The sequence below is a fragment of the Mauremys mutica genome, chromosome 9 (genome assembly GCF_020497125.1).
Source record: "Mauremys mutica isolate MM-2020 ecotype Southern chromosome 9, ASM2049712v1, whole genome shotgun sequence".
Lineage (NCBI taxonomy): Eukaryota > Metazoa > Chordata > Testudines > Geoemydidae > Mauremys > Mauremys mutica.
Window position 1 is genome coordinate 55,372,334 of NC_059080.1, and position 16,732 is coordinate 55,389,065.

The 16,732-nt window shown below is 42.1% G+C and overlaps 1 protein-coding gene across 3 annotated transcripts in view; it reads right to left on the reverse strand.

Annotated features, from left to right (window-relative positions):
• VPS8 (VPS8 subunit of CORVET complex) overlaps window positions 1-16,732 on the reverse strand; it is a 254,665-nt gene that overhangs the window by 218,944 nt on the left and 18,989 nt on the right. For all 3 annotated transcript variants that reach the window (XM_045030079.1, XM_045030078.1, XM_045030077.1), the window contains exons 5-7: window positions 15,879-15,911; window positions 13,332-13,386; window positions 2,032-2,156 (exon numbers count right to left, since the gene is read on the reverse strand). In XM_045030079.1, coding sequence (XP_044886014.1) covers window positions 2,032-2,156; window positions 13,332-13,386; window positions 15,879-15,911 — 213 coding nt within the window. The remainder of the gene's footprint in view (window positions 1-2,031; window positions 2,157-13,331; window positions 13,387-15,878; window positions 15,912-16,732) is intronic.

Below are 16,732 nucleotides of genomic sequence, written 5' to 3' on the forward strand. Positions count from 1 at the left end.
AAAAGGTATTGCATACCTTTGCTAACTACCTCCCTGCTACGTTTCAATTTTCTATCTTTAGCTATTGTGACGACAATTTTTTTAAATGGTGTTTTTTTAAACAGACATTTTCCCCTTGTTCTCTAATTGAACAGTTTTTACTCAAACTTTACCAAAAAGAATTTAAAAAAAAATCTAATTTTCCAGTAGTGATCAGACTGAGAAAATTTCAGCATGAAAAGATCAAAAAGTGTTATGGAGCCTGAGCAACTGAAATCATGGTCTGAAATAGGTAAAGCTCAGGTAACTAACTAGATTTCTCTGTCACTCTAGCTATAATGCTGCTACAGAACTTCATCATTAATACATCTAAGAGTTCTAACATCTAGAAGGCTAAAATTCTGAACATCACTTTTATGTACTTTTAAAAGTTATATAAAAATAAAGTGTATTTGCAAGTAAGAGTTTAAAAATACTAAAAGCTTGGGTGATTTGTGTGCTGAGATCAACAAAAGGCTTAGTTCCATATTGTTACCCTCAGTTTTGCACAAGCCTTCTAGATCAGAAAGATGAGAGGGGCACATAGGAGGCAATGTTCAAGTTTCCCCACTTCAGGGTATTATACAAAAACTCACTATAACATGACTTTGTGGGGAAAAAAAGTGTTCAAGTATCTTCCTAGCATGGAAGAAACTCGTCTCCAATTTTTACTTACTGAAACTGGCTTGAAAAGCAGGCATCTCAGTGTGTACAGGAACAAATACTCAAGGAATGTATTTACTTTACAACACCCCCAGTTAATATCTATCACCCTGCTTCCTCCCTTCCTCTCCCTCTCACAACCCAAGGAGAGAATAATGATGAAATGAAATGAAGAAAATAAGATGACAGAGTAAGGACACTATTACAGGAGGCAGATATTTTTCATTGCTATGAAAGTAGAGTGAAAGGTATCTGGTGGAAAACGGAGCAAAAGGAGATGAAGATAAACAAAGAAAAGACATGCACATGTAGGTTATGGAAAAGGTTGCAGAGATTCTTGATCTTAAGTTTAATATCAGAATAATATTTTAACTCCTTGAGAGACAAGGTGGGTGACAATCTCTTTATTGGACCAACTTCTGTTGGTGAGAGAGATGAGCTTTCTCTTGTCTCTCTCACCAACAAAAGTTGGTCTAATAAAAGATATTACTTCACCCATCTTCTCTCTCCAATATCCTGGGAACGACATGGCTACAACATAGCATACAACATTTTATCTCCTTGGAATTTTGATTTTATAACTATACATAATATTTGTCCAGGGCTTCCTTTCTTTAGGACTAGAGATGGATCCAAACTGCAACACTAAATCAGAGCCCTCTTTCCCCAAAGTTTGACACACTTTGGACCTACAGGAACTCCTCACTTAACGTTGTAGTTATGTTCCTGAAAAATGCGACTAAGCGAAACGATGTTAAGTGAATCCAATTTCCCAATGAGAATTAATGCAAATGATGGGGTTAGGTTCCAGGGAAATTTTTTTCCACAGTACAGTATAAGTTTTAAACAAACAATTTAATACCGGTACACAGTGATGATGATTGTGAAGCTTGGTTGAGGTGGAGGAGTCAGAGGATGGGCTATTTCCCGGGAAATGCCTTACTGTTAAATGAACTAGCAATTGACTGAGCCCTCAAAGTTTAACTCTCACAACACTCTACAAGGCAACAGGAAAGGACTTTAAGAGAGAAGTTCCTGTACTGCTTCATTATAATGCATCAAACCATACCTCTGAATAGCCCCAAATTTTGGAGAAAGATTCAGATGTGAGCTACTCAAATCAATCCTAGCTCTCAAAATAATTCAGGATTAAGTGGAGTATATAATTCCTAGCGAACACTCAGATCAAACAGGAAAGGCTTAAACCCAAATCAGCTAGCTCCCTAGGAAGAGATGTTGGTAGACAAGTATGCTGCACTATGAGAAACTGTTATCCTTCAAACAACAATCATTTCCTAACCGTCTTATTCCTATTCCCCAACATTTTTACTCCTATTAAATGTCAATTACCTGTCCTTTTGCAAAGCCACACAGTAGTCTTGAACAGTTATTGTTGATACTGAGAGCCGAGATAGCCCCATACTGGGCCCCAACAGCAGTGCTGCCCAGACAAAGCCGAAGAGCCTGGTTTGGATCTAAACAAGAAGTAATATAGTAAGAATGATAAAATAAAAGGTATAACCATTAAAATGAAGGCCTCAGTCCTGCAAATACTTATGCACATGCTTCACTTGAGTACAAGTACTGCTCACATGCTTAAAAGTTAAGCACACGTACAAGAATTTAAAAGCAGGGTCTAAGCCAGAAAAGAGAAGGAAAAAACCAACTTTGTATTTGCTTGACTTAGTAGACTACTTTAATAAGAACACAGTATTTGGGTTTGTTTTTTTAAACTACATCAGTAGAAAAACAATGTTGATGATTTTTTGAAATACAGGCAAATATTTAATATCCTTTAAATTATTATTTTGTGGTTGCTGTTGGAGCTGATTTTTTTTAATAAACTGCTTTTACTTTTTACTAACAGGTGGGGGAAAGAAGTGAAAATAAAGGAACTTGTGTCCTGCCTCCTTGAGCAATGGCATCCTTCCCAGCACAGACTGCTCTCTTACCAGACAAGAGGATTCTAGTGAGGAGGTCTGACAGCTTTCTTTACCTGAAATTTCTGGACACCATTTAACAAGGAAGTTAATAAATCCCAACCTGAAACAATATATTTATCTGAAAACATTCGCCACATGTTCAAACTGAAGTACAATTCCTCCTGAAGTTGAAATCTGAAAGATGAAAGTTGTTCTCTTCCTATCAGCTCAAAATACAATCAGTTCCTTCCTACTTTAATTTTACTTACAACCTGCCAGTTAGGAGGAAAATTGCAGCCTCCGTAATTTTTTTTTAAACTTGTTTTATAAGTTGTCTCATGTCTTTTTTGACATTATTATAGCCTCCCAAAAAGTTAACCAAAAAAACCTTTACTATATGGAGGCTGTGTTTTCTCACTAACAAGAGAAACTGATGCAGCAGGTCAGACTAGATGATCATGATAGTCTCTTCTGACGTTAAAGTCTGAGTCTACAAAAGAACTTATTTTTATTACCAATCCTGTTCATTCTGAATTTTACACACACTGGATTGCCCCTTTAACAAATCAATTTTGTAAGTAATATTAGCGTGATATTTTCAACTGTATCATTCAACAATGCATCACCAACTGAAGTCTTCCACAAGTAGCTCTTTACCAATCTAGCTATAAAATATCTTGCCTTATTAGCTAGCTTTACACCATTAATTTAGAACTATGCTGAATTACATCTGAATATTATTTTTAGCCTCACAGTGCAAGCGCCCTCCTGACGTCCAAGGCGTGCAATTTACTCCCCTCTTCCCATTTATGAGGCTTTGTAAAGGCCAGTAAGTATGTGTCTTGGTCCGTATGAAATTGTGAAACTACCTTGGACAGGGAAGTTGGATGCAGCCGCAGCTGGATCACATCCTTGTGGAACACCGTATAGGGTGGCTCTGAAGTAAGCACCCTGATCTCAGAGACCCTATGGGCGGATGTTATTGAAATCAGGAAAGACTTTCCAGGAGAGAAGGAGAAGGGAGCAGGAAGCTAGAGGCTTGAAGAAAGGACCTATGAGCCGTGACAGCACGAGATTCAGGTCCAGTGAGGGACAGGATCTCTAACGTGTGGGTACAGATGCTCCAGACCTTTCTAAAACTGGACCATCACATGATGAGCAAAGACCAACCTGCCCTGGAGTGGAGGGTGGAAGACCAAAATAGTGGCCAAGTGGACTTTGATCAATGACAAGGACAACCCTTGGAGCCTGAGATGCAGAAGATAGCAGGCCTCACTGCAGGCCACCCTGGACTCAGCCAGCATACCCCAGACCAAGGCCCAGCATGTGAACTGCTTCCACTTGGCCAAGTAGGTTGCTCTGGTGGAGGGCCTTCTGCTACCCAACAAGATCCAGGCTGAGCATTCCTGTTCTTACGCATTTAGCCATGCAGAAGCCATGCTGTCAAATGCAGCACCACCAGGTTCGGATGCAGAAGACTGCCATGGTTCTGGGACAGCAGGTCTGGCCAGAAAGTTAACTGCAGCAGGGCAGTTATGGAAAGGTCTGTCAGCGTGCCAAAGCAGTGCTGCCAAGGCCACGCTGGGGCTATCAGAATCACCTTTGCCTTGTCCTGTTTGATCTTCATGAGGACCTTGTGGATTAGCTACAACAGTGGGAAGGTGTACATCAGAGCCCCGACCATGGGAGCAGAAAGCCACCCACGAGGGAGCCCCTGCCCAATCCCCAGAACGAACAGAACATGTGGCATTTCCTGTTCTGATGCGAACAGGTCCACCTAGGGAGTCCCCCACCTCTGGAAGAACACATTGACCGCCTCCTGGTGGAGCGACCACTCGTAGTGAGTCAAGAAGGTCCTGCTGAGGCGATCTGCTAATACATTCCTGGCCCCAGACAGATGCACAGCTACCAGATAGATGGCATGCCGCACACAGAAGTCCCAAAAGGTGGAGAGCTTCATGGCAAAGGGCCGACTACCTGTTGATATAATACATCGCTGTGGTATTGTCTGCCAGGTCCTGCACCACCTTGCTCTTCAAGTGAGGCAGGAAAGCCTGTCAGGCCAGGCAAACTGCTTTGAGCTCCCTGATGTTTATGTGGAAGGACAGATTGTCCAGCGACCCTGTGTGCTGAGCTCACCCAGGTGGGCTCCCCAGACCAAGGCATCAGAAACCAGGGTTAGCACCAGTGATTGAGCCACGAAAGGAACTCTCTCCAACACCGATTCGGGGCTCAACCACCAATCTAAGGATGATCAGATGTGAACCAGCACCCTGACTACCCAGTCTAGATTGTGTCTTACTAATTAACTACTGTAAACAAACTATTTACAAGGCCTTAAGGCTCAAAGACCAAAGTAGAACAACCACTAGCCATTGCGAGATAAGGGAAAGTCGCTCCAACTCACCACCATGGGCAGTAAAAAGGAACTGAGAGGGAGTAGGGCCAGCAGCAACGCGTGAGCGTGGCACTCAAGAGGACACCACAGCTGACCCTACAGATACTGCTAAGGCAAAAATCTCTGCCTGCCTGCTCATGTGGGTGCATGCACGCCTAGAATGGAATCAACATGAGCAAGCACTTGAAGAACTGTTCACAGGGGAAGAAACACTAAACCCCCCACAAGCGAAGGGCTTATGGAGCTGCTATCCCATGACAGAAGGAGGAACCAGTTTGGCTGATAAAATGCCATCACTATCTGCTTGCAGGGGGAGTCAGGCCTAGACCTCGTAGAAGTACTCTGTTTTGCCTGGCTCCTGGAAAAGTAGCCAAAGGTGGCCTGCACTGAAGAGCCACAAACAGCACATATGCTTGTCTTCACTTCTACTGTTCTTGGAGGACAGAGCCATGAAAAAAACAACAACAACAACAACAACAAAAAGAGTCAGACCCTCAAAAATAAGATTGTTAATACAGTAGGCAGTAAGCTGCAATAGCCAGCAAGAGAGAGCCGCCTCCTTTACTGCCCAGCTCACAGACCCTGAACTGCAATATATGATAACCTGGCCTTTCAGCATTCAAAACAGCACTGTAAAGCAGGAGACAAGCCATTCATGCAAAGTACATGCACAATGCAATATTACTATACCTTTTCCTTTTCAGTCCATGGGGAAAGGGTCAAGAAAAAGTTAAAGTCAAAGTCAGAGAGAAATCAGTACAACAGAAGAAAGTGAAGATAGCAGTACAGACATACTATCAAATAAGCTAAAGAAAGCACTAGAGCCTCAAAATTCTGCTGGTAGAGCTTGTTTTGTTGTTAACTCGCAATGTTTTGTTTATTTAAAAATGGGAGAATGGGACAAGAGGAAGGGAGAAGGGTGGTTGGTAATTATATTACAGCATAAAAAAATTTAATACGTAGAATTACTACAGAAGTGTGTATGCCAGACTTTGCTCTATTCACCCTGACTTCATGATAATCAGAGAGAAAGTATAATGGAAAAAGCACTAATTTAAGAGAACATTTGTAATTTTCATCTTGTGACTATGTATTATGGAACACAGTAAATGACAGGAGGGATTTTTTTAATCCACAAATTTTTGTAAGTTTGTTTAAAGCCCCCAGGTAGGATTTTCCCACATGATTTAGGAGCATCAGCACCACTGACTTTCATTGGGACTTGTGCTCCTAAGTCTCTTAGGCAATTGTGAAAAGCCCATTCCCTTCCCCCATGGTAAGGAGCCATACAGAAGCAAGAGTAAAAATACACAGATACGTCTGTCACTGAATTTTGCTAGTGAGCTCATAATAAATGCAACCTCCTACACACCCACAGTATTTTCTGTATGGTTATGTATTCACGGCAGAGCTAACTGGGGCTCCTACTTGGGACATCCTAAACCCCCTCCATGCCACACACAAAACCTTCTCACCCAAATTTGGTGCTTTAAATCCAGACTAGCTGATCTATCTGGGGTGAGTTTTTTTTGTTTTGGTTTGGTTTTTTTGGTTTTTTTACACCAAGCTACTCAAAGACTTCAGTAAGAGTCTGGTAGGAAGTTTCCTCTTATTTACATAAGCAGCCCCTTGGATTATTTATTTCTCGAAATCACATTTATTATGGTAGTGCCTACAGGCCAGGCCAGAATAGGGTCTCATTGTGCTAGGCACTGCACACACAGAGTACAGGGAATGAGCACACGGCTGGGAGTCAGGATTCACAAGTTCTATTCTGAACTCTTTCATTTCTTACAACTTCACAAACATTTAAGTTAGGCCTCTCACCACCTCTCTGACATGGGTATGTATCAATGACCCATTTACAGATGGAGTATGAAACATAAGTAACTAACTAGACTAAGATCACACACAAGAAGCCTGTGGCAGAGCTGACGTTAGGCCCTGATCTCCTGTCTGCTAGTGCCTAATCCACTCACCATGCTGCTTAGACAAATTAACTCCCTTCAGCCTCAGACATGTAGTCTAATATTAATATAAATCTATTGTTTGAATACATTCAGTTTTCAAGAGATGTTGCAGAAACAGAAGAGTTTAAAGAAAAGCAACAACCATCAAAGGCGCACAAAAAAAATCAGTCACATGAGGAGAAACGAAGATGTGAACTGTTTAAAGGAAACAAATAAGAGGGAACTGACAGTATAAAGAAAAATACTCTATAGAGAGTATAGAGAAAAGACAGACGCAGGCCTTTATTTACCGATACATAATGGAACAAGGAGTCACTCAATGACATTAAGGGCAAATTTAAAAACAGATTAAAAATATTTTTTTACTTTTAAACACAATGCAAAATTAGCCTGTGCAACTCACTTCTACACGATAGAGGACAAGAGCTTTGCACCCTTCAAAAGAGATTGGATATATAACAATTAGAACTTCTACGGTTACATTACAAAGGATGAACATTTATAAAGGCTATAAAAAAAACAAAACACACAAAAAACCTCATGCCTCAGGGTGCAACTCAACCACTGACAGGAGTTCGGAAGAAACTTCCTCCCATGGACAGATTTTTCTACTGTGACATTTCTTGTACTGGCCTCTGAATACAGTTGGAAACTGGACACCTGACTATACACAGACCACTGGTCTAGATCATGCAAGGCAATCCCCATATCTCTATAAAGGTGGACTTGAAAAATCCCTCCTCAGTAGTCTCCTTCAGTTTCTCCTACCTTTATAAGCTGATTTGACAGTCTTAGGGTAAGAGTTATTGTTTTCTGCTAAGTAGTTTTGAAAGCTGTTATCTAAAAGAGAAGTGTATAGTAAATATTTCTGTTCTGTATTCAGAACAAAGCTGATGACATATCCATATATATGATGAAATGCCCTCTTTAATATAATCTTTAGTAGATTCTATTTTCCAGTGGTAACTAAACATTAAAAGTTAGTAAGTGTGAATTATCTGTACTCAAGAATTTTAAGTGAGTTGGCTGATGAGTGCTCCAGACCAATAATGTTAATTTTTATTAAATTAAAAGAAGTCAAGGTTGTGCCAATATTTATAAAGGGAAAACAGGATGAGCCCTGTAATTATAGGCCAGTAAGCCAGACCCTGATCATGGGCAAAATACTGGAAAGGCTGATACACGATACAAGAATAATCACTGCTGCAGAACACTTGATAAGCTGGGCACAGTTAAACATACTTTTCAGTGTCACTACTTTCTAGGGTGCAATCCCTCTTGCTGTAAGTCTAATCAACATTCTCTTACATGTATGACCTTGCATTTAGCTGTATTGAAAAGAACTTGGGGTCATTAACAACTACACATGAACTCCCAGTGTGATCACATACCCAAAAGGGCCAACATATGTGGATATACTGTGACAGTCTGAACCGCCCTATCCTCACCCTTTTTACAAAACTATAATGGATTTTGTATAAAGTATGCTTTGTGAGGTATTATTAGAAAATTCAATTTGCTGATCATTATTGTCCTGGCAAAATGTGTGTGGCAACATTGTATGTAAAATTATAAGATTCTACTGTAGGATGTTACTAAGATATATTCTAAAGCTGGGGAAACAGCCAGAAACCAGTTTCTCAGAAATAAAAAGGCACACTGATGCCTCAGCCAGGTGTCAATGAAATCAAATAGACTATTACCTGGTTAAGTGGTCATTCTTTGGAAGGAAAAAGGGGGAGAGTGAGAAATTTACATCTTGGCAATGAACAGCTAGATGTTCCCTCTCCACAGACTGGCTGTCTCCTGAACCTCAGCTGGAGATAATTTTCAAAGGAAAAAAAGAGAACTATAAAACAGGAGAGCAGAGGCCCAAAAATCTTCCTCCTTTTATCACTACTCATGGCATCAACACCACCTGAAGGACAAGGAAATTAACACTGAACTGGGGGAGAGATCCTGACTAAAAGGATTTCAGCCAGAAAGACTGCTAAAGCATATGGTGAGATAAACATTTGTTTTGAATTAACTCAGGGCTTGGCTACACTTGCAAGTTGCAGCGCTGGTAGAGGCTTTCCAGCGCTGCAATTACACCCTGTCCACACTTGCAGGGCACAACCAGCGCTGCAACTCCCTGGCTGCAGCGCTGGCCGTACACCCAGGTCTGCTTGGGGTATAAGGGTTGCAGCGCTGGTTCTGCAGCGCTGGTCATCAAGTGTGGACACTCACCAGCGCTGTTATTGGCCTCCAGGGTATAAGGAGTATCCCAGAATGCTTTTAACTAAATTATTCCCTTTGTTTTGTTATGCAGCCTCTCTTTGTTTTGTTGTCAATTCGGAGCTCCGGGCTCCGTGCACCGCACCGGGAGCTGCTTATAGCTCCTGTTTGCTGTCATTAATCTGTAACTACTGTCAACAATGAAATGAGATAACCCCTGCAGGGGCTGAGTGTTTGCTTTGCTTGAGAGAAACGGGGGGGAGGGGGCAGAGGGGAGTATGTTGGATGCAGGTTGTTTGCAGTTAACAGTAAGGGGGTGGGAAAATTTTCTGATTTTGCACAGTGTCGGTTCCAAAAATCCACTCTCTCTCTCTCCCCCCCGGTCCCTGTCACACTGCCCCACACCCCCCTCTTTTGAAAAGCACGTTGCTGCCACTTGAATGCTGGGATAGCTGCCCATAATTCATCACTCCCAACAGCGCTGCAAATGCTACAAATGTGGCCACACTGCAGCGCTGGTAGCTGTGAGTGTGGCCACACACCAGCGCTGGCCCTGCACAGCTGGATGACCAGCGCTGCAACTACCAGCGCTGCAGATTTGTAAGTGTAGCCATACCCTTAGCTTGTTAAGTTATTAGATTGTTTTACCTTTTATTTACTTTATAACCAATTCTGACTTTTATGCCTTATTATGTGAAATCACTTAAAATCTATCTTTCTGTAATTAATAAACTTGTTTTATTGTTTTATCTAAACCAGTGTGTGTTTGGATTGAAGTGGTTGGGGAACTCCATTTTAGATAAGGTTTGTGCATATCATTTTCTGTTAATGAAATGACAGACTTTATATGAGCTTGTATTGTCCAGGAGAGTACTGGGCAGTAAAAGATGCACATTTCTTTGGATGGTCTGGGACTGGGAGTTTACTTGTGTTATCCACAGTGTAATTCATGGCTATAGCACTCACAGTATAACAGAGTGATTTACATCTTTCCGAAATTTATGTCAGAAAAACTGGTGCAGACTGAATCTCGCCAGGACATCTCATGGGAAATGTGGACAAACCCTCTAAATGGAAAATGAGGCAAACACCTGTATGCAAGTGTGGTTACCAGGCACAAACAATGGAGCACATCGTATCTGAGTGTCCCCTTCGCCCTTTTGCCGGGAGCCTGAAGGACATTCACCAGCTCACTGATGCAGCAATGTGCTGGCTATCAAACTTAGATATAAATTTGTAATTATTGCTACCTACCCAAGCCATACAAAAGATGATGATGATTTACATGCCGGAGGCTGTGTGTGGACAGACCAGGAGTGGTTGCTCTCAGAGTGAAGCAGTGTAAAAGATACCCCAGGTTGGAGAATTGAGGGGACACAGTTGTCCATCTGTCTAGATTGTACCCTGGGGAATGTCACAGATATAAACTAGGGAATAGAACAGGGGTGGGCAAACTTTTTGGGCCGAGGGACACATCTGGGTAGGGAAATTGTATGCAGGGCCAGGGCAGGGGGTTGGGATGTGTGAAGGAGTGCAGAGTGTGGGAGGAGGTGTGGGGTGTATGAGGGTGCTCAGGGCAGGGGGTTGGGATGTATAGGGGTGTGAGGTGCAGGCAGGGGGCTCAGGGCAGGGAGTTGGAGGGCGGGGTGCAGGAGGGGTTCGGGCTCCGGCCCAGCGCTGCATACCTAAAGCAGCTCCAGGGTGGCAGCGGCGCACACGGGGCCAGGCTCCCTGCATGCCTGCCCTGTCCCTGTCCCCGCGCTGCTCCCAGAAGCACTGCGGCCCCTGGGGGGGGAGGGAGGAGAAGGGCTCCACATGTGCTGCCCTTGCCACGCCTCCAGGTACCTCCCCCAAAGGTTCCCCTTTCCCAGCTAATGGGAGATGCAGAGGGCGGTGCCTGGAGGCAATGCGTGGAGCCCTCTGCCCCCCGCACCCGGGGGCCGCAGGGACATGGTGCCAGCGACACCGCAGGCTGATCCAAAGCCCTGAGGGGCCGGATCCGGCCCATGGGCCATAGTTTGCCCACCCCTAGAATAGAAAGTGAAAGGGAGATATTACTTCTGTATACAGCATTGGCAAGATCATTACTAACAATACTGTATCCAGTTCTGGAGTCCACACTCTAAAGGAATGCTGAAAAACTGGAATGCGTTCAAAGAGGAGCTACAAGAATGAGTTAAGGCCTGGAAAACCTGCATAACACTAAAAGATTTAGGAAGTTCAGTCCACTTAGCTTATCAACGTGAAGATTAAGTGGCAACTTGACCAGTCTATGTCACCTACATAGGGAGAAGATTTCTGATGCTAAAAAGGGCTCCTTTAAACTAGCAGACAAAGGCATAACAAGAAAAATGGCAGGAAGCTGAAGTCAGCAAACTTCACACTGGAAATAAGCAGCATATTTAACCATGGGGATTATTAGCCACTAGAACACATTACCAAGAAATGTGGTAAACTGTCCATCATTTGGAGGCTAAAGACATCCAACTTGATTTCTAAAAGACATACTGTACAAACACAACTTATTGGGCTCAATGCAGAAATCATGTGGTGAAATTCTGTGCCCGGGGTAATGCAATGGTCAGCTAAGAACAATTATGCTCATCTTCTGGCCTTAGAATCAATGAATAATTAACACTTTCATGCCATCTCTCTTATGTTCTGGAGCTTGCCTCAAGGCACCCACGAACATAATCATCTTCATGTTCCACTGTGACATTGAACATCAAACCAGATAACACCTGTTTTAATAATGCTTAGACTGTAAACTTTTTAATGTATTTATTATTAGAGTTTTGAACAGGTCTTAAAGTGTTTGCACATGATTTATAAGTCCACAATTATGTGGATTTTGAATCATGGAAGAAGAAATGTTTTACTTAGAGAAGACATGCCAATCATACTGAAGCTATGGTAAACAGAGAAAAAACCTCTGAAGAAGCCCTAATGTAACATTAAATGTCCAAATTCTACTTTTTAAAAATCCATACAGTAGTTTTACAGACAGCTTTCTCTCACTTTATCAAAGCAAGGTTTCTGATGTGCCTTAAAGAGTTTGTAAATGATTGGATGTTTTTGAAGCAGTATTACAATTACATATATACCGTTCCGAGATTTTATAGCTATTGCTTCGGTCTTTTCCTTTGTGCTTTGGAGGGGGGTGTATGGAAACACATTCTCTGTACTGATTGTCTCTTTTCTTCTTTACCGAGAAAGGAGGAACAAAGTAGTCTGCACGTATATAGTGCTTTACAGGTCCAAAGCACTGTATCCTACTGCTGTAAACTGATCTTTACAATATCTCTGTAAGACAAGGAATTATGCTTAGCAGTATCTCCCAGCTATGATATGGGGCTCGCACAAACAGTTCTTCCCAAGGTCAGCCAGGATGAGAACTCAGCAGTTCCTGGCTCCCAGTCCTATGCTCCAGTCACCACTAGTACCTCAGAACACCACACACTTCCACTCGTATGGTTGGATATGATTGAGAGGATAGAGCACTGTGTGCTACCACTTCTGCTAGCTTCAAAAGTATCACACTCTGAAAGTGAATCATGCAAATTTGGCTTTTTTATTACAGTTTACATTTAAGTGAGCATATAACAAGTAGGACCAATTCTTGTTCAAGTTTGATTTTATCCTCAGCCCAGAATAATATTCAATAGCAGATTTCTCTCACCTTGAGTGTCAGTCCACTAAGATTATAAATCAGCAATTGTAATAGCTAAGAAACGTATTACATTGTTAGACTCAACATGTCCTGCCAACATTTAAGTCAGGATGTGATCTGATAACAAGGAATCTATTATTTGAAAAGTTAGGACAAATGCTAGCAAAAGATGATAAACGTATGACAAATTTATGCTGATCTTGTTTATATTTCCTTAATATTCTGTTAAACCAAAATGATGAATTTTCATTAAGTATCAGAGACTTCTATAAAAACAATTGCCTAGAAGATAAGAACCATTCCAGAAGGCCTATGAGATTTCTGTTCAGTTTTTTGTCATGTTTATGACCCTGTATTTTTTATAGTTCTTTACTTAAATGAATTAATATTTAATAGGTAAATTAAATATTAAAATATGAAATTCAGAATGGCATTTGAATGTTGAAGAGACCAAAATGGTATTTTTAACTTACCAAAAATTAATGCTAAACCATGGGAAGTCCCCACTGCTATCAGACTTGACGCTGCCTGAACAGAACATGGAGAAAAAGTTAAATTTTGAAATGTCAAACTACCACAAGTCCATGATTTAAGCCCAGTCAGCATCTTTATCGCTGCTGGTCCAAGTTAATCAGCAAATGGAAAACCATTTTAGAAAGCTACAGACAGCAGTGTACATTACAGCAAGCTTCCCACAGACAAGTATCAAATGCATACAATCCAAAATATCTGCATCAACCACCCATCACAATACTGCTATTAAAATATAATTTTACATCTCAATGACTGTCATTTATCTCATCATTCCTTACTTTGAGCACAGTGTTGTATTTTCCCCACCCTGTTTCAAGTTCAATACATTCATCTACCACGGTGATGAAAAAAACCACACAGACAGTAGATTTCCTCTATGTGAGGTTAATATCACTCCTATTGTCTCGCACAGGAGTGCATTCCTGTTTTTCATATCCAAAGATTACAGTTTGAGTGCACTCTCAGCAATTCTCTGATCCCCATAAAGGGTCCAGTTCAACTGACAGAGAGAAAATTCCCAATGACTTCAATGGGGAGTTGGATAAGGCTTTAAGTGCCCCAAAGTCAGGAATATAGTTAAACGCTGTAAAGATATATTTGTGTCTTCTGCAATAAAGCTTTGAAAACATTGCAGATAAAAAAATGCTTGAAAACCAGGAGCTTCTAAGTTCAGGTTTTATATACATGCATGTCCACGTACACACAGTAGACATTTCCAATTTGTTCTGTAAATAGTATACCTGGATTTCAGTGATTCTCTTTTTTCCTTAGACATTATTAGAATACTGCACATGAACTTATCTCTTTGGTTCACCCTACCCCTATGAACTGTTACACTTACACCAAAGATTCTCTAAGGAACAGGCAGCCTAAATATGGCATTTCTCTTAAAAACTGATTTCCCTTATTCCTCAGCCATGGGCAACCTTAATTCTGATGTTTCCTACCTGGAGTGCTTGACTCCACAACTTTAATAGTGTTTTTAACCAAGGCGTGGTGGGAGGTTTTTTGTTTGGGTTTTTTTTTTTGGTTTGGTTTTTTTGAGTTGCTATAAGATGGTTATGATCATACTGGCTTCCAGTATGTTATACAGTTTACAATGTGTGAGGTAGTATCTTTTATTGGACCAACCTGTGTTGGTGAGAGAGGGACACTTTGGAGCTCACACCGAGAAATACTCTGTGTAAGGTTGAAAGCTTCCCTCTCTCACCAACAAAAGTTAGTCCAATAAAAGACGTTACCTGACCAACCTTGTCTCTCTAATATCCTGGGACCAACATGGCTACAACAACATAGTATGCAGTTTATAGTATGGCACTTATTTGATGTTGCAGGACCTTGGACAGATACCATGAATGGATTATTTTTAAGGCTACAATTATGTCACGGAGGTCGCGACCTCCGTAACATCGGGGGACCCCAAGCTGCCTAATCACTGTGAGCAGCTAGGGCCCCTCCACAGCTCTCAGACATCTGTGGTGGCAGCAGAGGGACCCCAGAGCTGCTCAGAGGCTGCGGGGGCCCGGCACAGCTCCCCAGCTGCCATCGCTGGCAGGACCCCCCTCCCCACAGCTCCTAGCCCCACAGGGCGATGAAGGGATCCCACCCAGCTCCAGCCCTGCAGGGGGACCCCCCCACACAGCTCCCAGCCACTGGGGTCCCTGGAGCTCCCAGTCACTGCAGCTGGGGGGGAGAGGCAGGGTGCTGGACCCTCCTCATTTTGTCAGGGATGTTTTTAGAAAAAGTCAGGGACAGCTCACGACTTTGTGATTTTTTTTTTGTCCCTGACCTGTCCCTGACTTTTACTAAAAATTTCCGTGACAAAATCGTACCCCTAATTATTTATTTCAGTCAAAGTAATGCCTGGTAGGGAGGAAATATCACAGGAAACTTGGCATTGACATTTGCCAGGCTTTTACATCACATACAATGGGAAAATGTTAGTGCATAAGTTCACGTATACACTACAGCTTAAGCTGTATAAGTTATATCGCTCAAGGGTGTGAATAAGCCACCGCCTTGAGCAACACAAGTTACACAAACCTAAGCACCGCTGTGGATAGCACTATGTTGGCGGGAGAGCTCTCTCCCATCGACTTAGAGTGTCTGCACTAGCAGCTGCGCCACTGTAAGCTCAGTAGTGTAGCTGTAGCCTAAGTAACAAGCCTTGGTCATGATCTGAAAAAAGGCAGAAACTTGTGGGACAAGTGATCAACAGAAGCTTCCCAAAGACATTGCCCTCTATATGAGAATAGTGGGAGTGAGAGAAGAGGGTAGAACTCCACTGCTATAAGTGAAGTGTCTCAGACTACTCCTTCTGCCCTGCGTGCTTAAGATTCTGAGTGTGAATCAATGCCACCTTCTGGGAGAAAGCAGAAGATGAAAATGTCAACATTTCAACACTGCACTATGGAGTACAAGGGATGGACCACAGATGTAACAGGAAGATTCACTATACTGTATTTTACAGTTCTTTCAGTACTTACTATTGCAGTAGGTAAACCAGCATCCACTTTGTCCTGCAGTGACAAAAAAGTCATTATTAATAAAGTAAAAGGAGGCAGGGCTCCTTCCCTGTGTACATTTCTGCTCAAAGGTGCAGCCGTACTGATGGGAGGATCGCTCTGTGCTGCCTCTCATACACACAGTGCTCTAACAGCAGCACCAACACTACAATGAGGAGGACACTACATCAGCAGCATGGTGTGAACCTCCCTGTGGAACTGTCCCACAAAAGGCAGGAGACAAGCTGTGGGAATAGCTATGGAACCCCATGATTCCATGGGAAACTTCACACACAAGTGAAGAGGGTTATTTGCACTCACTCCAAAGAAAATATATCAAGATACACAATTAGCTTTAGCCTGCCACACAAAAAATATTCAATTTAAGTTAAGATTGTTCAACTGCATTTCTTATTAATGTATTGTAATTTAATAGAACTTGAGAAATCACCAGCTGCAGCAGCATTAAGATTCAAGCCAAACTAAATTAAAAGAACCGTTACTTACCCTATGGTTCTTTGAGATGCATTGTCCATATCAATTCTACTCTTGCCACACATGCGCCCCATGCATGTGAGATTGTATTATTTTTTAATAGCAATATCCTTTGTGGCTACACCTGTGCCCCTTAAAGATGGGGCTTAAAAGGCAGGGCAGCCTCAACCACCACTCAGTTCCTTTGCCAATAAGAATCCCAGAAAGTGGGACACAGATTAGCAGGGATGTAGAGCAGGTCATGGCATCTGTGTGAACATAAGGTACAGACAGCAGGTTGCCATGGGTTCAAAGAGGGTTCCCCATCAGACCACTTAGAACCAGGTTGCAATCCCAGGAAG